This window comes from Maylandia zebra, linkage group LG5, assembly GCF_041146795.1.
Source record: "Maylandia zebra isolate NMK-2024a linkage group LG5, Mzebra_GT3a, whole genome shotgun sequence".
NCBI lineage: Eukaryota > Metazoa > Chordata > Actinopteri > Cichliformes > Cichlidae > Maylandia > Maylandia zebra.
This window is the reverse complement of record NC_135171.1, coordinates 27,070,376-27,094,601: the sequence shown is the minus strand read 5'-3', so window position 1 is coordinate 27,094,601 and position 24,226 is coordinate 27,070,376. Positions and strand designations below refer to the sequence as shown.

The window sequence follows — 24,226 nt, the reverse complement described above, 5'->3', positions numbered from 1 at the left end:
AAAAAGCAGTACTGTAAACTGACTACTTGTGTTTTTTCTGCACAAAACGGTGTGTCTCTTCATTTGGATTTACATGTTGTAACCTGGAACCAGAACAAAGTTTAAGTGAAAGTGTTATTTTCGGTGAAAAGCCTCTTGCACTAATAGTCAAGTCTCCTTTCCATATTCCCTTGATAAATATGTCTCCTTTACCACAGTAGAGTGGCCTTCACTCTATTCAGTTGCCTTTCAAAATAACCTGCACAGTGAAGTGAAATCCACCAATGAAGAAAGCAGCAAAAGCCACCAGAATCAGATCAGCTTGTTCCTGTGAAACCTTTATAGTGATTCTGTTGATCTGAGCACATATATGTTATGTTGAGAATTGGATATGAAGTGCAGGGAGGTTGCATTCAAAGGTAATAGAGAAATAGCCTCACTGAAGGACCGTGAGCAGACTATAACGCCATGCTACTTTTTTCTGTATTGTGTGTAAGAAATGAAGAAGACAGGAAATGAACAAACAGTTCTATATTATCTGTAATAATAAATGTTTGTATAAATTACTGAATGCCATCATACAATGATATGCTGATATGCTGTATACATCAGCTTTTAAGCAAACACATAATACTTGTTTACTGCATATTTTATTTAATGGATCAAAGCCTGTGAGTTAGTTCAGGGAAAACATGCCGAGTTGTTCTGATGCATAAGGCACATGACAAACTGTACCTGATGCAAGATGCTGTATATCTAATGCCCCCTTGCAATAACTAAATCTCACTGCCAATGCCCCACAACATCAACTCATCTGCTCTGCTGTGCTCCTGTAACAGTGATGCAAACACTTGCTACTCTTGCTGCTGCTCAATCTGTCTCCATCTGCAGGGTAAATCTAAATGACTCTAGAAAAGTTTATTACTGACACCTCTTAACCATCCCAGCCCGTTTTGTAGGCTTTTTGTAGGCTTGTGAGGACTGCTTAGGGTACATATTATCTGTATTAATGTGAAATAAATCTAATCCATTAGGGCTAGCTGACCAATTAATTAGCTCCTCATTCACTGGACAGTGAGCAGTGTAGAAAGATGACACTGACAGTTTCCACATTAAATACGTATGAGCATATGATATGCAAGTATGAATTTATTATTCACCAGTGATTCTCTTAGGATTTATTTCAGACTTTCAGACATTGCTCAGATATTAGTAAATGGTAAGAGTAAAAGCAACTAAATGTATTTTATTTGAAGTTCAGGCATAAATCTCAGTGATGGCCTGCCTACGACCCCATGTTGGATGGTAAAAAAAAAATGTACAGATGAATGACTGGTATGTTCAGGATTTGATAAGCTCAATTTGTTTTAGTCCTTCAGCTTCGTTTTGACGCTTTTTATTCTTCAAACCTCTAGGAAAAGGAGCCCTAGCAAAAAATAGGATTTCCCAGCACAACTTCAAGTATAACCTGGAAGTTACACACACGGTAACTTACACAACAGAGAAAACTATTACTGCCACACTAACTCTCCAGAGTTGCAAAATCTTTACATCTTGCATATTCTTCTTAAATTTCTCACCACTTTTCCGAAAAGGGAACATTGTTGCTCAGAGGTTTCAAATTTTCAATGTTGCTTAAGCATTATCATGATTCAGCAGTTGTGCCAGTCCTTGATGGGCTCGCTCCTTCAGGGCTAGTACTTACTTGGAATAACTTACATAGGAGTTTCAATATTAATCACTACACATACTGTTACATCTACATGTGAGACAAAACTTTAGTGCACAGTACACTCTCTTTTTGACACCAACTGCAATAATGAAAGTACCAAATCAAAAATGTCTTTCAATTTACCATAAACCAGACTGTTTTTTGTTTTTTATAGATTAAAGAGTAGGGAACACATATTATAGTGTATATGTCTTCATGTTAAAGAGTGAAGCCAATCGTTGATGCTTTTCCTTCCTAGCTGTGCTAAATATTTTATGATTAATGCAACCACACACGTGTTTTCTCCAGAGCCGCTGTGTCCCAGAATGACTTTTTCTGGAAACTACATCTACGGAGGAACTGTTAGACGAGAGTTAATTGTTGACTAATTTTCCTGTGATTTTTTGCTTTGTTTTAAAGGATAAGCCCCATCCTTTCGAACCTAATCTAATGTAAAGGAAAAAATAATAATAAAATAAAATTCTCTCCATAAAAGTGATTATCAGAAGCTTTTCAAGTAATGTTATCCAGGTTTACCTTAATAGTTAAAGAACTGAGTCTTTACTGTCTATGTAAATACATATGTCTTTGTAGACATACCCCATTTTCAAACAGGACAAATGAATAGTAGAATATGTACGATCCACGCCAATATTATGCAGAATAATTAAAAAAGGCAAGGTTAAACCACCACATAATGCAGCCATCACTCACTTAAAAGTACATCATATTTATAGTTTAACATGGAAATTGCCAGAAATTATCCACTACTTAAAATTACTTGGAGTATATCCCTGAAGGTTCCTACTCCAGATAAAAGATCAGCTTTCTGAGATCTCCTTACCTTGATGTTTGAGCATGAGCATTGTAGCTGAAATTTTTGTATTCAAACTTGCCACTGTTTTTTTCTTCCCACTTTTGCCAAAGTGCTTGCTCAAGTGGGGTTATATAATTGTTGGGTCTCTGTCTTCTTTGTATTATTGTAGGGTCTTTACGTAGGGTCTTTACCTTACAATATAAAGCATGACTGTAAGAGGCAACTGTCGTTGTGAACTGGAGTTATACAAATAAAATAAAATTGACCTGAATAGAAAAAAGGGAGACACAAAGCACAGACATATACAGGTGGGCTAAAGAATAAACCAGAGATACTTCTGGGTTTCACACAGCATTTCAGCATTTAATAGGTGAAAGTTGTTTGCTTAACCCACTGAACACCAACCACATCAGGAGAGACAGGTGGTGTCTTTTCATAAATAGAGCAATTTTCATCTGTGGTGGGAAGGTTGTGAAGGTCTAACCCTAATTATACGTATTCAGTTAAGAGAAGTTTTGTTTATATTGTGAAGTGAAAGATTGCTGTCATCTGAGGCCCTACAGACACAATGCTATGACCACATGATTTCCATATCTGTAAGAGGCAGATATTAAACGAATACATCGCCATATAGAGACAACCCAGAATTTGAAGTGTTCTTTCCCCAGGCTAAGAGAAGCACTTGATTTCTTTTTACCCTAAGTGAGAAATCTGCTTCTTTATTATTCTGTTTTCCTGACTCGATTTCTACATGTCACACAAATAATTTTCATAGTTTCAGTCTTCAGTTTTCCAGATCTCCTGATCTCTAATTTGTTTCCCCTTACAGCCATTGGCCCTGAGGCTTCATTCCTCTTTGGAAATGTGATGTCTTAATGTCTTTCCCTAGCTCATGTAACAGCTTAACTCCAAATTGAATGAAAGGCGCTTGCAGCTGACCACCTCCTCACACTCTACTATTCTACGAAAGTCATGATTTTTCTTCATCAGTAAAAATACACTTCTGACAAAACAAAACAAAAATCGACTTTTTCTAAGCATATCCTTGCACAACAATTAAAAATTTAGAATAAGGTCCACAACTGTTACTCTGATGACCATAGTTACATAATTTATATCACAGAAACAGACAGAACATGTCCACTGAAATTAGTAAACTGAGCAAACCAACAAACCACCTTCACTAAAACTTGTTATGCCCCGGTGTAAACCTGAGGAACTGAAATGACACCACCAGTTCAGATCTATCCACTACAAAATGCATGACATGACTTATGAAATACTCACAAACACAACTCTGCCAGACCCTCTGCACATTAACAGTGAATGAACATGAAATATGCAGCACATTGTTGAAACAGCTACTGCAGAAGTTAACTAATAATACTCATTGTTGACTAATAATACTGATCAATATATTACAATTTCAAAAATCTTTAGCACGGCTTTATCTTTCTTTTGTTTGTTGTGTGGTCAGCAATTAGATAACCTAATGTATCCGTAATGCACAAAATTAAAACAACCAATGCCATGATAATTATATAATGATTTCTACTGCACTTACCACTGACTATGTAAGGAAATTTGCAAAGAACATTCAGTCTCCAAACAGGACTGACCTTTCCTTCTATTCTTTTCATCAGCCCAAATAAGATGTATATATATATATATATATATATATATATATATACGCCCACAGGACACTTCTACGTGTAGCTATTTCAGAGCTGGAATTCTTTTTGCCTTCAGAACAGTCTTCATTCTTCGTGGCACAGATTCAATGAGATGCTGAAAACATTTCTCAGATATTTCGGACTATGTTGACATGATAGCATCGCACAGTTGCTGCAGATCGCCGCACATCAATGGTGTCAGTTTGCACAATCTCCCACAGGCCCACTACTGGATTGAGATCTGGTGATTGTGGGGGACATTTGAGAATCATGAACCGACTGCCACATTCATGATCATTAACAATATTCAAGTAGGCTGGGGCATTTAAATAATGCTTAATCGGTACTAAGGTGTGCCAAGAAAACATCCCATACTACATTACACCATCAGCAGCCTGAACCACTGATACACGGCAGCTTTGGTCCCTGCTTTTTTTTTGTTTTAACCAAATTCTACCCAGGGGTGTCAAACTCATTTTACATCGCGGGTCGAATACAGCCCCGGACCGGTGAAACTGTCTGTGTAAAGAAGTGACGTATTCAACTGTTTTTGTACCTGACAAAGAAAAAGCTGCTGTGACAAAGAAAGAAATGTGGCAACAAAACTCTTTGGACGTAAACCAATTATGTGTAAAATTACAGAAACTCTTCTGGTAGCTCATTGGCCAGGCTGTCCACTTTTTTGTTGTTGTGTGTTGTGTTTACATCATTTTGTGGAATCTGTTTACCTGCTCTAGCTGTTTGGTGACTGTTGAAAGGGTTTTGTGAACACTTCGCTGAGATTCTGGCGTGTCTGTGGGTATGATGCATGTCTACATTTAAATAAAAGATCTGGGAGTACATCCTGTTAAACCAGATGTTCTCCCTCTCTTGCGTCCGGTACCGCGGGCATTGGGGTTCAAGAGGTTAATTGTTTATTGCTAAATTACTTTGTGTAGTATGAATGTTCATAAGGGAGGTTTTTATGAGTAGGAAAAGCTGTAAAACTTATGAAAATACAGTTAAAAGTCCAAAATGTATGCTTGTGCTTGTTTGTGGTGAGCAGATCAAACAAGTTAAGAATTATAAATGGCTTCAAGCGCAAACTCAGGCCTGTGAGACTCATTTAGACACTCAGGCACTGAGCCATGGCTCTGTGGTACATGCAGACGTTTCTGCACCTCTACCATTCAAAGACACTTTGCATATAGTTTACATAATATTCAACACTGAACTGTAAATCTAGCCTTTTTCAATAAAACAATTTTTATTCAGTGTTTTCATAAAAGCCGTATTTTTATGCATTAGCTACTACTAGGAAGAACACACATGAGGTTTAGGGCCTGAACAAGTTAGAAACCTTTTGTCCTCCATAATGGAAAATGGCTGAAAATATCCAGCTCCTAATTGTATAAATTCTGCATTCAGCGTTTCAGTCTCCAATATCACTGAAGTGCAGCCAGATGCTCCTCGTTTTACGTTTTCGCTAAAGTCCCACACCTGCCTGCATGGATTCTCAGCAAAAAGGCTGAAGACTGGGCTCCGACATATCGACGGGTCATTATTGATTGACATATGAAATTATCTCGTGGGCCGGATATAATTGTATCGCGGCCGGATGTGGCCTGCAGGCCAAATGTTTGAAACCCCTATTCTAACCCTGCAGCAGACATTGAGGCTTCTCAGACCAGGCAATGTTTTTCCAATCTTGTATTTTGTAACATCAGTGTTCTGTTCTTAGTTTACTTAAGTGGGACCAGGTTTGGCCTTCAGCTGCTATAACCCATCTACGCCAAGGTTCAACATACTGCACATTCAAAGATGTTCTTCTGCATACTGTGGATCTATAGGTGGGTACTTGAGTTACTGTTGCCTTCCTATCAGTTCAAAACAGCTTTGCCATTGTCCTCTGACATCTGAAATGAACAATCTTCTTCCCCATTCTGATGCTTGGTTTGAATTCAGCATGCTGTCTTCACCATGTTTGCATTAATAAGCAGCTAAACAGGTATAGCTAAAAAAAAGTAGCAAATGAGTGTAAGTTTCCTTAAAACCAATAAAATTATACCAGGATTCATATAAACTGGTTCATATAATTCATATAATCTTGTACTGCAGTTTCTTCCACATGGAGCTGTGATTACTTAGTTATGGCATGATGGTCTGTTGACAGCTGTAATCATTAAAGATCATCCATTTACTGGATGAAAAAAAAAGCCCAAAACAAAAACAACGCCAAAAATATGTTTTTGTGAATTTTGTCAAAACAATTCACTTATGATTTAATTGGTTGCTTCAATTCCTGCCCTTCAGGCCTTTCGGTGTACCTTTACATGATCTGTTAGTTATTTTTACTGTCTCTGTTCTTCCATTCTACATATCTGACACATTCAATAATGAAATAGAGCAACACCATTAATTATAATAGTCTAAGGAACATTTTTCTCTAAATGTCAGCATTAACCTCCTGAAGCTTTCTGTCTGTCTCAATATAAATATATATATATATGTGTGAGTGTGTGATGTGTGTGTAGGTGTGTAAAAATGGGGGAGGGTGGAGCTTGAGTAAAAGGAAGTAAAATGTCAGTTTTCTTACATTTAAATAAATTTATTCTAAAATTCATAATGAACACTGGAGATACGGTTTTACTGCATTCTAAACATGAAACCATGCAAATACAGTCATATGTGAGCATGAGTGTGTATTTGCTTGTGTAGGAAATAGTGATGACAAAATCGATGATAGGTGAGCGTGGTTAATCAATTCCTGTAGTTAGTAAGTCCATATTTTAAGCACTGTGGTTGAGGTTTTCAGTTTATTTCAACTTTAACCTTTAGAGGCTGCAGTAGACTTTGAATGGCTGCCTTTGACTTTGACTTGAGGGCAAGTTAGAAGGGACACTCAGAAGATGTTGACGAGGAGACAGTGTGACAGGCAGAGAGCGACTGCCGTGAAAGCAATCTCTGGGGCGCTCAAGCTCCTAGCACACATGATCCCAGCCTAAATCTCTGCACCGAACAGACCAAGATAAGATGGACAAATAACCCAAGAAAAGGATGTTACTCCTCAAGTACAGTTAGTAACTTTAGTGCTGCATGGTTACTCAACAGCTTTCTGTCAGTGAAGCGTGTGATTCTCATTTACTTCTCTCTTTCTACAGCTGCTTCATCAACACATACAGTGCCAATCAAAGGTTTGGAGGTACTCGCCCATTACTTCTCACTAGGACTGTACCACGCGTGCTCTGATGTTAACAATCCGCTAGCAGCAACTTCAAAGTAGACACCAAAGCACTCTCTCCTCAAAGTTGGATAAAAACAAATTTGACAAAGGGCTTTAAAATATTCATCAGTGCCCTGTGCAACTGTTATGAGGCATTTAGAGAATAGGAAAATGCCTCACAGTCTGTGTATGAATGTGTTTTGTTTTTGTCTTTGTCTTTTGCAAAGTAACGACACAGTTTAAAGGATAAACATATAATTGCTGTTGAGATGGCGATCTTTCTAAGATATTAATGAACATCATAGAAGGAAATATTCACAAAGGTACTGTTAAGTCTAATTGTTGAATGTTGTCATTGTGCTTCTTAAATTTGTAAACTCTTCCATCTATAGGATCAAGACATTCCTTTGTCTCTGACCACCTCTCCAGCCACTTTGTGCTGGGGAGGTGCTTGTGTTGTATTGTGTATTGTAACAGTTGTCAATAAATAGCTGCCAGCGAGCTGCTCTTTGAAGGACTTTGGGCTGGAGACAGGTTAGGAGCGTGAGCTTCAAGAGCTGGTTCTTGACCAAAGACTTCCCTCGCTAGCGGGTTGAAGATCTTCTGTTATGTCTTGTTTTCTTCATGATGAATAAGTCTCTAAACTAGCAGGGCTTGTGGAAACACAGACCCAACATTTATACCTCCTTTACTCAAGTGCCTTTAATCAAAATGTCCATTTATATGTGTAACATTAACATTGCATTAGCAGTTGATTCAATAAATATACTGTGTGAGCAACTACAGTCAAATTTCTACGCAAACTCACTGGAGATTAATAAGCAGACTGTCAGGAAACTGAAAAGAAGATCCTGACACTCATACTTATTCAATACATTCTGATTTAAAACTGTCTTTAGTCATTTTAGTTTACCCTTTTTTATATTTCAGCTTTTCTTCTGTTCATTTAATGCATTATTTTCACAACTTAGGTTGCCTTGTATCAAAATACTTATTTGATACGAGTTATCTATGACATAATTATTACAAATAAACTTGCATTGCTTCATCTTGCCAAATGTAAAATGAATAGACAGAGAGCCCAGCTTTCAGTTTAAATAATTTAACTTCATCAAGTTTTAAAAGGTTTAGGGATAGACAGAGTTTTATTAGAGGCAAGTAGAATAATTTATATTAGTAGGCATGCTGGAACATATAACCATGAGTCATTTCATTAGCTAGAGGATGAGGATATAGTTGTTATCTAATGAGTAAGGAAAATTATATAAGGAAAATTGTCTGCTGACTGGGGAACATTATATAAACTGAAAACAACAGCATACTCACAATGGACATATAGTGGAAACCACAAAAAACACTTCACAGGTTTAAAACATCTACTCTATATTTACGCAAGTTTCTAGATGACATGAGCATTCACACTGATCAATCCTGTCAAAAGCAGGATTAAATCTTAAAGGTTGATTCAGTCCCAGATGTCAAAAGGACATTGGCAATCTTGGCCTGGACTGTTATAGTCACATAGGAAGCTCATGAATCTCATCTAATAACTGTTAAAAACTCGAAAGCTACATCTTAAAATGGACAAAAAGGCCAGTCTAAACTTGTTCACCCTCTTCAGATATCCCTGTCTGTCCAGTCGACAGCTAGAAATAGAGAAGGATGGACAATGCTCCAAATTTGTGAGATTTCTACATATGTATACAATCATAGGCAAGTACAGATATTGTACAGCCTTCGTTGGTCTTCTATGAAATATTTAGTGCAGGCTCTGGATGATCCAGCCCATGATTGATGACAGGAATTCTAGTCTTGTTTTTTTATGGCTTCTTATACATCATCTAACCAGCTGTGACTGTCCAGATGTCAGAAACAGTGACCGATTCTAGTCTGGGTGCTTGTATTGGATTCTGCTGCAGACTGATTTATGAGTAGGAATATCGCCAAGCCACATTTATTTGTCATGTTAACTGTGACATGAGAGTAGCATTATTGGAATTTGTTGCCTGCCATCTGATGCACAATACCCACTGACGGAGCAGGAACTGGTAATTCCACATTTATTAATGCATGGAGGACAAAGATGACAGCAATACTCACGTTTGGCTTTGGTTTCTTCTGTAAATTGTCTGAAGGCGAGCCCATATTAATAGCAGATTTTAAATAAAACCTTCAAAATAAAATCTATTTAAGATTTTATTATTTAGTAATGGTTTCAGAGGAAGTGGGACACAATTGGTTTTGAGCAATGAACAAAAGAAAATGCTTACAAATTTTACTCTGAATATAAACTTATATACTATGGGATTCAAACTATAACTTGAAACATTTATATAAGTATTGTGATTTTTAAGAATATTGTCAAAGTCCTAATCTGTAAACAGATATTTGTGATATTATGAATAGCAGAAACCAGCAGGATCTAACATGATGTTACATAAATGCTACTGCAGGTGAAAAAGGCTTTTCTTGGTGTTAGGCACTGCTTTGCCAGCGGTCAGACACAATCTCATTTTATGGTGACTGGAATCTGATCTGGGATCTGAGTGCGAGACAGACAATGCTTTGTCAACTTTCCATTGACAAAGAATGTAAACAGAGAGAGGGAAGCTTCAAATTGGGCCTAGAGTCTCCTGGAGAATAATTAATGTGACATTTCCCTGACATTTAGTCAGAAGTATATACCAGAGGAGCCTCAAGAAGGAAGGAAGGGAGGAGAGATATGAGCCAATGCAGAGAAAAGAAAGCCAGGAAGGATGGCAGGGCAGAGAAAACACAGGCAGCAACACTGAGATTTTGTTTTTAAACATTTTTCCCCTGAACATCTAAAAATTGTAGCTTCTTGTTTTGTTTTGTACAAACATTAAAACAGGAACTAAACAGAAGTGCAATTACACAGAAACACAAACAGGCCCACTCCTGTTCAATACCCACTCCTTCGGCGATGATAAAATCGTACTTTTGTTGCCTGGTAACCATTTGTTTTGTGCTAATCGCTACCATTCACCATCTTTTTATGGGCTGCTGCACATTTTTGGTCCAGGATAGGAGAGCACAGCTGATCAGTCTGTGGTTCAAGTTGGATTGCTCAACAAGCCCACAGTTAAATAAATAAATAAAAGAACTAAGACAATACATGAACCCCTTGAATGGTTTTGGTAGCTTGGTCTGTGGTTTAATGTGGTCCTTTTTTAACTAATTAGGAATTAATAAACTCTGCTGCTTGCTATGTCAAGTTTGCTCCTTTTTCTGTCTATCCCTACCCTCCACTATCAAGATATAATGATGCCAAGCCAGGAGGTGATGTGAATTAGCAGCTCAGTTAAATTCTTTTAACATGAATAATAGATATATATAGACATTGAGAGCTAGAGATTCGCCGAAACCACTTTGCATAAGCAATTTTCTGTGTTATTATTCAAAGTGAATCGCTGTACCCATCTTCGTCGAGCACTTCACAACAGTTTGTCGCTGATATTTTGATAAATTGCAGGTATCGGGGCGTGATAACGGAGACAAGAACTTATGGTCGACTCCGAGTGGTCATCTCCTTTTTGTAGGCTACAGCACTTTCTTAGCGCTAACCCAATAAGCATCGATTTTACATCTCTTTGATTCTTGTGAAGAAGACATTTCACTGACAGACTCACAGCACTCATCTCACTCTGTTTGTGGATTAGAGCTGACAGTTCTAACAAATCCTCGCTGCAAAGCATCAGCCGGCACAAATTGCTAATAGTTTCATTTCCATTTCCCATGCAATAATAGCTGCAAGACAAACAAGGCACGCTGCTCCCCTTAAAACTGAGCTGGAAAGAAACAGCCCCCCTCTTTGATCCTTCCAATCCAACTGAGAAGAGTGTGATCAAAGGTTGCTCATGTTTAACACTGCTGTGGTCTCCCAGGTTGCAGTTGCAGGTGTGGCTCTGTGAAAGACCTGCTGATGGCATAACATGCATTGACTAACGGTGCGGGTTAGGGTTATGGTTGAAAGAATTCCATGTCATTTCCAGCTTCTTGTTCATGTGCACAGAGCTAAAATTCAATATTCAATATTGTGGAAATAACAAGTTATTACCAACTGGTCCATTTGGTCCACTGGTCTGTTTGTTTGAAGGTCTGTTTTTGGTTTTGATGATAATGATGATGGCAATAATACAGCAACGGTCCTTTGTAACTGCAGCATTACAGGACACAAGGCTAATGAGCCCAATGTCACGTTTTAAAGATGTTTTATAGCGATAAATAAAGGCAGCCATTTATGTTGTTACCAAATTCGTCTTCCTGTTTTGTTCCCAGGTTTCAAATCACAATAACTGCAGACAACAGCACACAAATCCCATGTGAACAAATGGCATTGACAGGCTTTTTCTATGATTTCCAGCATTTACTCCATGTTCCAACTTTTGAACAATCAAAATGTAATGACTGATACATTTTGTGTAATCATAAGCTGTTTCCTCTCCGTGCAATGGCAGTAATCTAAGGTCACCTGGCTGTGCTGATATTTGGTACAGGAGCACTTCCTATTATTTGATTTTTCTTGAATAAACTGAAATTTCAAGCACAACACCGCAGGTATTTCTGCGACAGGGGTCAAAGTGAACATAACCATGATCAACTCACACCCAAAATCCCGTGGCATTACCTTTGCTGCAACAGATGAGCTGGGCTTCTCCAGGAGGTCCCAAAGTTTCTTTCTTTTTTCGGCACAGCAGGTGTTGTCAAATTCTTCTCCCTCTCTGTCTTTTAAGTTGTCTGCCTCCCTTTTGAGTTCTTCATTCATTTGCTCCTTTTTCTGGTGATATCTTGCTTGGCAACACGACTCCAGGTAGATCTCATCGATGCCCCAGTAGTCTAGTTCTTGACTAAATGAAAGGGCGCACATTTCCTCCATCATGTGCAGCTTACCCGTGCGGTAAAAGTTCAGAATAGATGTAAACGCCCCTGGATGCCGGTCGAAAAAGTACTCATTCTCCTCCAGACTGTAATCATCGCACACTTCCATCAGTGATTCGTGCGAGTTGCAATCTCTTAACTTTCCCAAACGCGTTCGTGGTAGCCTGTCTAACGTTCGCCACAAGACCTCATGCGGGAGCCCTCCAACGTTTAGCCTGACTCTGCGGAAACATGACTTGCTGCGAACGATGTCCACTGGTTCAGGTGGCAGCGATGATGTTGACCGAGAGCCGGCTTTATTTAACTCGGCCAAGGATTTCTCCATGATAACTTTAGGTAAAGAGAGCATGAGGACCGCTGAGGCTATGGACTACACTTGATTGTCTCTTCATTCATTATCGTATCTGAAGGAATCACAAAATAAAAACAAACCATTAGTGTTACAGAGCTTAATACAAATGTCAGAGGCCCATTGATTTCTGTTGTAACAGTCGTAACACCTTGCTGCTCTGGCTCTGGGATACATTACCCCAGAAAGGCAAACCTGACTATTGTTAAAATGATGATAAAAGTAAAACAAAATTATTTCACTCACATTAATTCTTCCATATTTCTTCTGAAAATGTCGTTCAACAATCATAAAATGCTTTCTTAACTGTTCACTGGTTGAACTGCTCATGCAAAAATACTGGAAATCAATAAAATTAAGTTATTTCTAATGATATTTCCCAATCAGTTACTGCTGTTCTTGTTGTCTTCAGCATTATTCTATTTTTTTTTTAATTTCTTCCTAAAACCACAAGAATCTCTTGGTGAACAGATGGGGGTTATTAAGATGACTCATTCACATATAAACAAGGCAAAAAAAAAAAAAAAAAACAGAATCCCAGCTTATTATTGTGCTGCAATCATCTAAAACTGATACTGCAAAAAGCCTCATGTTCTAAAATCTTACAAAACACTTTTGACACTTCTAACAACAGGAACAGAAGAAAAACTGCCTCAGATGCTATAGATCAGATACATTTAGAATAAAGAAATGAAATCATCCTTATCTACCTAAAAAGCTGTTGTGACTTAAATGAATAAAACAGTCCAATCTTCTTTTTTAAAATTGTTTCCTCATCCAATAGTAGAAAAAAAAATGCTCAGAAAGATAAAAGGCTAAAGCCAGCACACACTGTCATGCATTTCTTTTGGGGGGTTAAAAGATATTTTGGGAAACTTTACCAAAATGCATCCATGCTGTTCTATCATCAATTTAAGCCAGTGTGGGGGAAAAATGCTGATGATAACAAGTTCCCAAAACTTTACACAACCTATTTGTGCTGACCAATTCTGAAGAGAGCTCTCCTCTGTGGTAACAGATGAAATATTTATCTTTATGACAACAACTATTTCTGCTGTGATGGCTTAGATGGCTGCACAAGGTGGCAAAAGAGGTCATCGTGCCCATTTTTTCTTACTATTAATATTATTATTATTATTTTGCCTCCACAGAGGTCGATCTGTGCCCGTATGACGCCCATGCAGTGCTGTGGGTGGGTGAGACGCAGAACACCACGCAGTGATGAATGTCGTACAAAGTGAGCGCTGTCCAGTCCAATGGTGCTGAAACACCAGGAAGCAAATGTTCACTCCCTGAATCACGGCGAGCTCCCTTGGGAGGGCAGGCTATCTGACAAGAAAATATAGCCTACGTTACATCCTCTTGTGACGAAGAGGCCAATATTTTTATGGACCATTTATGACAGTACACGTGGCACAAGCTTCACATTGAAACGTATATATTGAGCTTGTGTGTTGTGTGATGAGGGCACGGAAAAGTCCACAACACATCGGGCCTGCAGATGTGATCACTGTCTCACAAAGTTTGTAATCTTTCACAAGCACGAATAGGCCTGAGGACTAGTTTCAAAATGCGCATGCAAAAAAATTTTGAAAAAAAGAAAGAATGAAAAAACTGAACACAAAAGTCTACTGCTGAATTCAAAATGTAGATATTGTTATATCTGTGTTGTGGATATTGCTGGAATAAATAAAACAATAACAATAATAATAATAATAAATATTCATTTGAAGCCGCCTCCACCCTCCTCCTGCTTTATCCAAGTCAAAGCTTCGACAAAACAGATTAAACAAACCACAAAACAAACATCAGCCCCACCTTTGTACACACTGGCAATCTGCGTAGCTACATTGGGAATGGTACTAGCCATCTAAAAGTGCAATGTAGTGAATGCAAATCTTCCATCTTTTCCCGTGTTTTTCAAAGGCTCCCTGCTCCATAATGGTGCAAGCTTAAACGCACAGTGTTCCCCCCCCCATGCAACTGGAAAGCTATTACAATTGATAGGTTGCACATTACACAAAGTCCAGAAATGGAAAATTAGCTCAAAAATACCTTCGTGAGTTGTCATCCTACACTGAATCAAACCAGCACGTACCGCCTTGTGAACAATCAATCCGCTGCCACAAACAAAAAGGAAGCAGTAGCATTTAAAAAAAATAAAAAAAATTGAGGCGCCGTTATTGGTTTACTATTGCCAGGGTCTAAACCAATCCATTTCCCCCTCCTCTGCCTCCGACATGGCAGAGATATCTTCTGCACGATCTACTGTCTACCCGCCGGTTTCCTGCTCCGCATCTTGCTTCCCTGATTCACCCTGAAGATCAACAAGTACGCCGACAAGCTCGTTCGGACAGACTACCTGTGTTCCCAGTCAGCTGTGTGAGGAGGCGCCGCATCTCTGTGAAGGTGGATCCATGGCAGCTCGGCGCTCTCTTTCACAACTGTTTAACTCTTTCACCACCGCCTCCTGCAAATCTATCATCAAAAACACACAGCTACGTGTACGTCAGACTATGATGTCTCCAGAAAAAGACGCGTAAATGTGCATGTGCACAAAAGCCTAGCATCTGAAAACACACCCGCAGCTCCCACCTGACTGGAGAGACACACTGTAGCTCTATTTATTACGTTATTAGGCACTAGTGATGCATCGTTGTATGGTGTGTGACTGATGTGATCACTTCTAGATTGATCAGTTTCACTAGTCTGCTTTGCAGTCCACCATAACCTGTGGGGAGCGGGCGGGGGTCAGGCCTCCAATGAAGAGTGTGGTGAAATATTTTATATTACACGGCACTACAGTGCAAGCATTTAAATAATTTCAAAGCTGATATCAATCCTGACCCATTACAAAATCAATATAATCGAGCTGTTGCACTGATCTTTAATGTTGCATCTTCTGTATTTGCATTTCCTTTAGAAAATAACTTCTGAACACAGATAAGAAATCGGAGTCATTAAAAATGAGACAAAATCAGCTGGTTAGTGTTTCCTTTAGTTTTTTATTAACATACAAAATTCAAAAAGTTAAATAGGATTTAAGGTGGACTGATCAAATATAAGATACAATAAATAATATTACAGTATGTCAGTAAGTAGTTTGTACAGTAAGGTGCTATGTTCTCTTCAGTCTGTATCGGACCTGCAGGTCTCCGTCTGGCTGGAGCATCCCAAACCCATAACGACTGGGATTAACAGGAGGCAGTTTAGCCTCAGGGTCACACGGCTCCAGATCAAGATGGGTCAAGGCCAAAAAGACAAATCTAAAGAAAAAAGAGGTAAAAACTGTTTACATCTTTTCACACATATTAGTGCACCTGAGGCTGTTTTAACATTTGTACAGGACGTCTGACATTGGCTGTTACGAGTGACTGTTCTCTAATATCCTTCACCTCTGTCATACAGGTCCGTACAGAGAATAAGCAATGGCTGTATAACAGCTTCTTACTTTATGATTGAGAACATAAAAGCAGGACTGAAATGATAAAAAGGGGGGATATTATGTGAAGATGGCCAGAACGAGTAATCAGGTTGAAATTGCATGGAACTCTTTGATGATGAAAGTATTATTTATTTTTCAACTTCAGATAAATAATGGAAATATGTTACAAATGATTTTAACACTCACTGTTTAATAGTTGAAATAGCAAACTCTTTCCCAACGCAGCTGTTTTTCCCTGCACCCCAAGGCATGCTGCAATACTTCAGCTTTTTTCCATCCTTGTAGAATTCATCCTTCACTGTCATATCATCATTTAGGAAGCGGTCGTACTTGAAAGTCTGTCAAGAGCAAAACATGTGGGCTTCGTTAGCTGTGTGTGTTATGATATCATGAAAACAAGCTTGACTTTTTGGCTATAAAATAACATCTCACCTCTAATGAATTAAGACAAATAATAAGAATGAACATTAATAAATAACCAAGCCCTAGTCCTTGACAAAGAATTTGTAGGCATTTACCAGCTTATGCCAGGGGAAGTATTATGCCTGTGTTTTAAATCACAGTGTTTAATCATGCCACCTCGAGGCCAGCTTATTTGCCATAATATAATTAGTATAGAGGGGCCCATGTTGGTGCTGTTAATGCATATATCCTATTCTAGATTAATGCACTTCATATGTACACACTAAATACCTGTGGCTCTTGGTGTATCTGTGGGTCCATTTGAGGGCTGAGGAAAGGGAACAGACACACTCTGTCCCCTCGTCTGAGGTGGTACCTCTTTCCATTGGCCATGTCCAGGATCTTATCCTGCACCACCTCTCTTCTGATCATTACTGCAGCAGTGAGCCGTAGGGTCTCACTCAAAATGCTATCTGTAGAATTGAAAGGACAGCAGAGTGGATGATGTCAGAGGGGTGTCAGTGTGAGTTAAGTCAGCGGTGCCCTCAGGCGTAATTTGGCGACGAACAAACATTGCACAGATACGATTATATGAAAAAGGCAATCAACATTTAATTGGTTCAAAGTTCAAACTGCCATGGCTGCTGTCACTGTTTCAATACACTGCAGTTATTTCTAACAGCTCAAAATGAGCTTTTGTTTCCATCCCACTGGAGCAATTAAACCCCAAGGTAGAAGGGCTCAAGTGAATAACAGAAAAGGCTGCTAGCAGCTGTTACGTACCAAATACAGGTGTGCTGTGCGCTTCCAGCGGGTTGTTCTGGGGCTGCTGAAAGGAAGTATCCCGCCGAGTGGAAAGGCCTCTGATCTCTGACTTAACAGCCTCCATGGCCTCTGGGTGAGTGAGCAGGAAGCCAAGGAGCCAAAAGGCAGCAGGTCCAGCATTACACTGAAACAAACATTGCACGCACACAAACCTTTACACGAGTTTCAGATGAAAAAAAACAACAGAATTCATTTTGTACGTATAAAGCTAATATATACCTAAAATAGAGATACTTCTGATGATGGCTATTATTCGCTTTCCTCTAATTTCTCTGTACTGCTGCTGTGTGAATATGACTGATGTGAGGAGAAGCCAATAAGTCACCCCATGCTTTGTAGGCACCTCTGTCAACCACTGTGGGAGACACCTGAGCCTGTCAGACAGTAATTGCTGTGGGTTAGGGGAGCTGTTCTTACTGCTGCTCATCTCAGGTCAACTTTCCATTGACAGGCAGGGCAAATGAGCAAAAGTGACTAGAAGTACATCACACTGTCTTTCTGCCCTCTTAGATCTTCAGATCACCTTATATAATGCCTCAGGTTGTAATATGAGTCTATCCCAACAGCTGCAGATTCTTAGAGGAAAAATACCTGTCATTTTGGGAATTATAACTGAAGAGAGAGAAGAAAAAAAACATTTCCATTTGCACACAAAGCAGGTATAACAGTGCAGTTTTTAAATGGAAATTTGCATTAAAGGTTATAGAAGGTCATTTTAGTTATATAGCTATTCCCATTAATCTATCCATCAATCTTTTCAACCACTTATCCCACTTATAGGGTTGCAAGGGAATTCAAGCAGACCCCAGCTAACATAGTGGAAAAGGCAGAAAACGAATATACAAAATCAACATGATTTGGACTATAGGAAGAAACTGAAATCCAGAGAAAACTACTGGAGACAAACTTCACACAGGAAGGCCCAACAACCCAGGAAATTCCAACTAGGAGCCTTCTAACTGTGAGGTAATAGTGCTCACCAGCACGACCCCCATACCACTCATTTCCCAACTATTCACGGTCCAAAATGCTTTGCTGGCCAGCTATTGGCTTTGACTATATGACTAAATGTGAAAGCGGTGTTGAATAACCTGCAGCATTAAAACCACAGTTGCTATAATGTTTAGGCCCAACTTGTGCAGCAAAAATAGGTCTGACCCATGCCAGGTTATAAACACTGGACCTTGAGGTATGTTTTACGGATGTTGGTGGGGAGGTGAGGTTGCCATTGATTCAATTCAATTCAATTCAATTTTATTTATATAGCGCCAAATCACAACAAAAGTCGCCTCAAGGCGCTTCATAGATACAGAGAAAAACCCAACAATCATATGACTCCCTATGAGCAAGCACTTTGGCGACAGTGGGAAGGAAAAACTCCCTTTTAACAGGAAGAAACCTCCGGCAGAACCAGGCTCAGGGAGGGGCGGGGCCATCTGCTGCGACCGATCAGGTTTGTTCACTGCAGCCCATAAATGCGTGATCACGTTAGGATCTGGCAAATTTCATTCAGCTTCTTGGGTTCTTTGTCATGTTCCTGTTAGGATGCCTGGGTCGTTGACCCAGGGTTTTTGAGTGTATGATATTATTCATATTTTCTAGTTTTTTGGTTTCTTTGAGTTCTGTCTCATGGTTTATGTCTCTGTCTTCTTTAGTTGCTCTGTCTCCCCTATCACCTGCATCCCCTTGTCTAGTTCGCGTCTATGTGTATCCTTAGTTCCTATATCCCCGTGTCCACTCAGTGTTTGTGTCTGCCCTGGTCCCACGTCTCTGTTCCCTCTGTAGTGCCTACATGTGAGGCTGTGTCTTTGTTCAGTCTGTGTTATGTGTTTCCTGTTTTACTTTGAAGGTCTGTGTCTTTTCTCAGTGTGTTCAGTTGACGCTTCTTTGGTCTCGTCAGTTCTGATTTGTCCCAGCTGTGTTTCCCTCCTGTTACTCATTCCCTGATTGCTCCCTCTGTGTATTTAAGCCCTGTGTTTCTCTGTGTCCGTGTTGCGATCTACCGTTTATTTTGCTGTGTGTTTTGTCTGTCCACCGGTGTAAGTTTATTTTGAGTTTTTCAAGTTATGTCATGTTGCGTTCAGAATTAAAGCCTTTTTTGAGTTCACGTCTGTCTCCGGAGTCTGCACCTTGGGTCCTATTCCTGCCTGCACACAGCCACGCCTAACAGTTCCGTCACCTATTCATGCCCAATTTTTCACTACTGCTGCATTCAATGTCCTGGCAGAAGAAGGTAGTGACTGACTGGGAGTGTTGATAGGGTGTGCTTGTTCAGCATCAGTGTTTGTGTGCACTGTATGTGATAAAGACATGATCCAAGGTTTCCCAGCAGAACATTTCGATGTGATGAGAAGCTGGACGTTATTCCCTTCGCTTGTCAATGGTCTTAATGTTGCGGCTGATCGGTGTATGTTTCAGTCAATAATATTGATTCCTTGCAAATGGAAAAAGAACAGCAACCTCCAGCTTGTGCAAGACTCATGACGATGTAGGCGACTTCAGTGAAATCCTAGCATTTACACTTTACACTGAAAAAAAAAACAAAAACCCATCAATCTGCCTGTAACACATGTATAAGCTTCACTCTGGCACCTCTCGCCAGTCTCACATTTAATCCTTCTATTCACTGCAGTGGTGCTCCAGTTTCCATTCAAGACAGAGACTGTGTGCTCCAATATCCCAGCAGACATGATAATGCAGAAATATACGTGGGGACTGGCGGGCTTTCCCAAACATGCACAGCAGGTGTGAGAGCCTGCAGTGTGGATAGGTTCATCATTGTTAGAATTACATACATCTGTGTTTAAGGGTGAACAAAGCTTTCTCCAGGGAGAATAACAGGTTAACGATGATGTAAAACTATTAGAGCTAAAATGTAGCATAGAGCAACAGCAGAAACAAAGACCAAATACAGCTCACTATCCCCCCCACCTGGCAGCATGAGTAGTGACCTCATTGCTCCACCACTGAGACCTGTCTGAACTAGTGAAAAACCTTAAATCCCACAGTCACACCTGTGTAAATATTGCTAACAATGGAAACACTTTATATTAAAGCCCAATAAAACAAAATTAATAATATTTCAGCAAGGTTTCATGGAAGATACTGGTGTTACTGGATAGTGTAAAAGAGAGTTCTGCACTAGAGGAAGTATCCATGGGAGTATCAATGTGAGTCTTTTTAAAATGATTTTCATCCATGCACACCGGTTAAACAACATTATCAGAGGAATTGGACTCTAGCCATAAAAACAAAAGAAAAAAACAAAAACAAAAGACTGACAGCACAACTGCCTGGTATGATGCCTGAAACTGTCAGAAAAAGAGGAAGCAACTTCAACTGACTAACACTGTTCTCATTCTCAGTGTTTGCATGTGTAATTCTTCACACTCAAGGAATACAGAGTGACGTGGAAAACTGATTCATGGGAACTCCAGTTCAAGTTACATGTTGAAGCAGGTAGCTCTGAGTGACTTAGCCACGGGGAATCTAGCATCTATGATTTCATGTTGGCAAGCTGAACACTGTTGTGTGAAATGGTATTCAAGCGATGGGTGCGGAGGAGTTTTTATGCATTGATGCCACTGTAAGGAATTTGTGGATGTTTATGGTTTGTGTGTGAACGGGAAACAATACAGACAATTAAACCGTTCTTACCTGTGTGGTCCACAACTGTAACAGCAGTGCTTTTTTCTGCATATCTGCATTTATCCCCTCCTGTTGTAGGAAGTCACAGTAACTTTGTTGCCAGGTGCTTGACTCTGACCCTCCCCTCAGCCCGCACGGGGAAAGCAGTTCCCACAGTCGCTCCTGTGAGTGGCTGACTGTTCTGCGTTCTTCTGTAATGAAACCATCAGACATTTGCATTATGGTGCTGCGCAGATGCAAGTTTAGTTTATATGTCCATCGAACATCTGTTTTATTTTTGTTAAGCTGCAGTGCAACTTACCGCGCCTGAGTGAGCCACGAGCCAGTTTGGTGAGAAGATTGTCAAATTTGCGGAACTCTTGGTAAGCAACAGCCGCGTTGTCTGTCCTCTCAAAGAATGTAAGATATCCAGCCCTGATAACAACAACAAAAACGGTAAAAACTCTCTTTTTGCTTGTCACAGGTAAAAGCATAAGAATACCACCATGTTTATCATGTTCTTTTTTAAAATGTTAGGGTATTTTTTGCTAGGTTAAAATATTATGCCTTACCTAAAAAGAAGACTATAGCAGAGGTCAAAAAGTCCTTCTTGTTTCCACTCTGAAGGGGCGGACCCATTGTGGCAATGCAGGAGCAGGGTCTGAAGGTGAGTGTTCATGGAGCTGCTGAGCTTGGGAAGGCTGCAACCTTGAAAATGCCTAAGAAATGCAAATTAAAGATAGCATTAAGATTTGCAACACTGATTTCAGTCATATAATTTTGTTGCTTATAAAATCGATAAAGACATATTTATTACTGTTCCATCCATTTCCTCTCCAAGGTAGGCTCGATGTTTGTCGGCTGCAGACTGAACACTTTTTGTATGACCTGGCTTCTGATCCGGGTAAAGTCAAAGGAATCTCTGTCATTCAGCACACTATCAAATGAGTGTGGGTCCAACAGCACTGTCACACGGAGACCGGCAACACGCACCTGTGAGGACAGATTGTTAGTTTGCTCACCTCACCTATCCCCGAAATGTTCAGTATAATATTTTTTACGATTAAAAAATAAACTGCATTCAAGCTTTTGGGTTCAAAGAGTAAGTATTAAATTAATTAATCAGAACTTACTGTGAATATATCTCCATGTTTTTCTTTCATCCGGGCCAAAAACTTTGCGGCATCTTTCCCAAACTCAATGGCATGTCCCAGCCATGGAATCCAACCTTCGTCCAGAGGAGGCTCATTTCTCCGCCTGTCATACACGGAAATTCATATCGCAAAAGCATTAGCGTTTGCTTCCTTTCACTTTACATGAATCTGACACAACAGGTTTGCATTCGCATTAAGCAATGCCAAAAGGAGGATTTCTTTAGTTAAAAAGGCAATTGGCAAGTCGTCTTCAGTATAAATCACACTATATTTTGCCGTTAAAAGCAACCCCAACTGCTAAATATTCAATTAGTGATACAGCGTTAAAGTAGTGATCTAATATCAACTACTTTTCCTTTATTTTAATGAATTTTGATTAGGATTAAATGCGCCAAACAAAATAAATAAGTAATCGGTAAAGCTATAACATTTGCAAAATATGCATTTACACAGTAAACAAGCCTTAGTACTAATTTATTATCTGCAAAATCAACATGCTGTAACACTTATCTTACCTTCTGCGAGTGGAGAAACGGAGAACTAGTATAAGCACTCCAGCAATGACTGACAATAGTGTCCACCACATGGTTCTGTAAAGTCTGGCACTCGAGCTGCTCCGTGAACAATGCAGTCCATAGCCCCTGGCGTCTCGCTTATATGTTTAAGCTCGGCTTAACTGTAATTACCACTTTTTAGGAAGGCGTGGAAAAACTTGTGTCAAGCCAGCCTCCAATTCGAGACTTGCAGTCAAGCCAGCCTCCAGTTTGTTTTACGTTCCCTGTGTATTCAAAGTATTACGGGAATGGATGTGGAAACCGGATTTCAAAATAAAAGCCAACTTCGAGTGAATTAACAGATATGTTAAGAACATAATAACATATAATTTAGGCTTTTTTTTTTTACAAACTCTAATGTTAGATCTATATGACACAGCCTTGTACCCTAATTGTGCCCTGTCACTATCAAGGCCATCTTATTTTGGATTTCAAAGTAAAAGCCCTGTGAATCTTCATTTTTGAACTACTCTTTCAATGACTTAATAATGCTCTTAAAAGCAAAAGTCGTATTTCCAAATACTATTTGAACTTTATATCAACACTTTCCAACCACAGTCTTTTTACAGTGATACCATATCAATATCAAGTCAGTCTGATTTTGCCTTTCATAGTAATGGCCCTTTGAAATTGTCCATAATTGACTTAATCTTCTAACGATTCAAAATGCTCTAAAATGAAAAATTCTTGTTTCCACAGGGTAATTCCACCTTAGATCAACAGTATACAGCCCCACAGTGATACCATATCAATATCAAGTCATTCTGATTATGCCTTCCAAAATAAAAGCCTTTTTAAATTGTCCATAATTGACCTAACTTTCAGTGATTTCAAAATGTTTTAAAATGGAAATTTCCTGTTTCCACAGGGTAATTCCACTCCAGATCAACAGTATACAACCTCACGATGTTACCATATCAATATCAAAACATTCTGATATTGCTTTAAAAAATAAAAGCATTTTCAAACTGCCCATATCTGAGTTGCTCCTGGAACAATTTCAAAATGCTCTAAAATGGCACATTCCTGTTTCCACAGGGTAATTCCACTTTAGATCAACAGTATACAGCCCCACAGTGATACCATATCAATATCAAGTCATTCTGATTTTGCTCTCAAAAATAAAAGCCTTTTCAAATTGTCCATAATTGACCTAACTTTCAGTGATTTCAAAATGCTCTAAAAAGGAAAATTCCTGTTTCCACAGGGTAATTCCACCTTAGATCAACAGTATACAGCCCCACAGTGATACCATATCAATATCAAGTCATTCTGATTATGCCTTCCAAAATAAAAGCCTTTTTAAATTGTCCATAATTGACCTAACTTTCAGTGATTTCAAAATGCTCTAAAATGGAAATTTTCTGTTTCCACAGAATAATTTCACTTTAAATCAACAGTATACAACCCCACAGAGATACGATGTTAAGATCAAGTCACTCTGATTTTGCCTTCCAAAATAAAAGTATTTTCAAATTGCCCGTAGACGACCTACTCGTTTAACGATTTCAAAATGCTCTTAAATTGAAAGATGCTGTTTCCACAGGATAATTCCACTTTAGATCAACAGTATCCAACCCGACAGTAAA

At 39.2% G+C, this 24,226-nt stretch overlaps 2 protein-coding genes across 3 annotated transcripts in view; both read right to left on the bottom strand.

The window, feature by feature from the left end:
• Positions 1-15,225, bottom strand: part of kcnb1 (potassium voltage-gated channel, Shab-related subfamily, member 1) — a 37,701-nt gene extending 22,476 nt beyond the window's left edge. The window contains exons 1-2 of one of the 2 annotated variants that reach the window (XM_004548726.5): positions 14,993-15,225; positions 12,031-12,685 (exon numbers count right to left, since the gene is read on the bottom strand). In XM_004548726.5, coding sequence (XP_004548783.3) covers positions 12,031-12,630 — 600 coding nt within the window. In that variant the 5' untranslated portion in view covers positions 12,631-12,685; positions 14,993-15,225. The other variant, XM_004548725.5, reaches the window with a different exon arrangement.
• A 425-nt stretch (positions 15,226-15,650) lies between these two features.
• ptgis (prostaglandin I2 (prostacyclin) synthase) lies at positions 15,651-22,966 on the bottom strand. Its single transcript, XM_004548724.3, has 10 exons — positions 22,599-22,966; positions 22,063-22,186; positions 21,747-21,922; positions 21,502-21,648; positions 21,252-21,364; positions 20,960-21,141; positions 17,261-17,426; positions 16,769-16,950; positions 16,262-16,413; positions 15,651-15,896 (listed from the first exon to the last, which is right to left on the bottom strand). The coding sequence occupies exons 1-10, from the start codon at positions 22,667-22,669 to the stop codon at positions 15,749-15,751; spliced, it is 1,461 nt and encodes a 486-aa protein (XP_004548781.3). The 5' UTR covers positions 22,670-22,966; the 3' UTR covers positions 15,651-15,748.
• Positions 22,967-24,226: the final 1,260 nt, after the last annotated feature.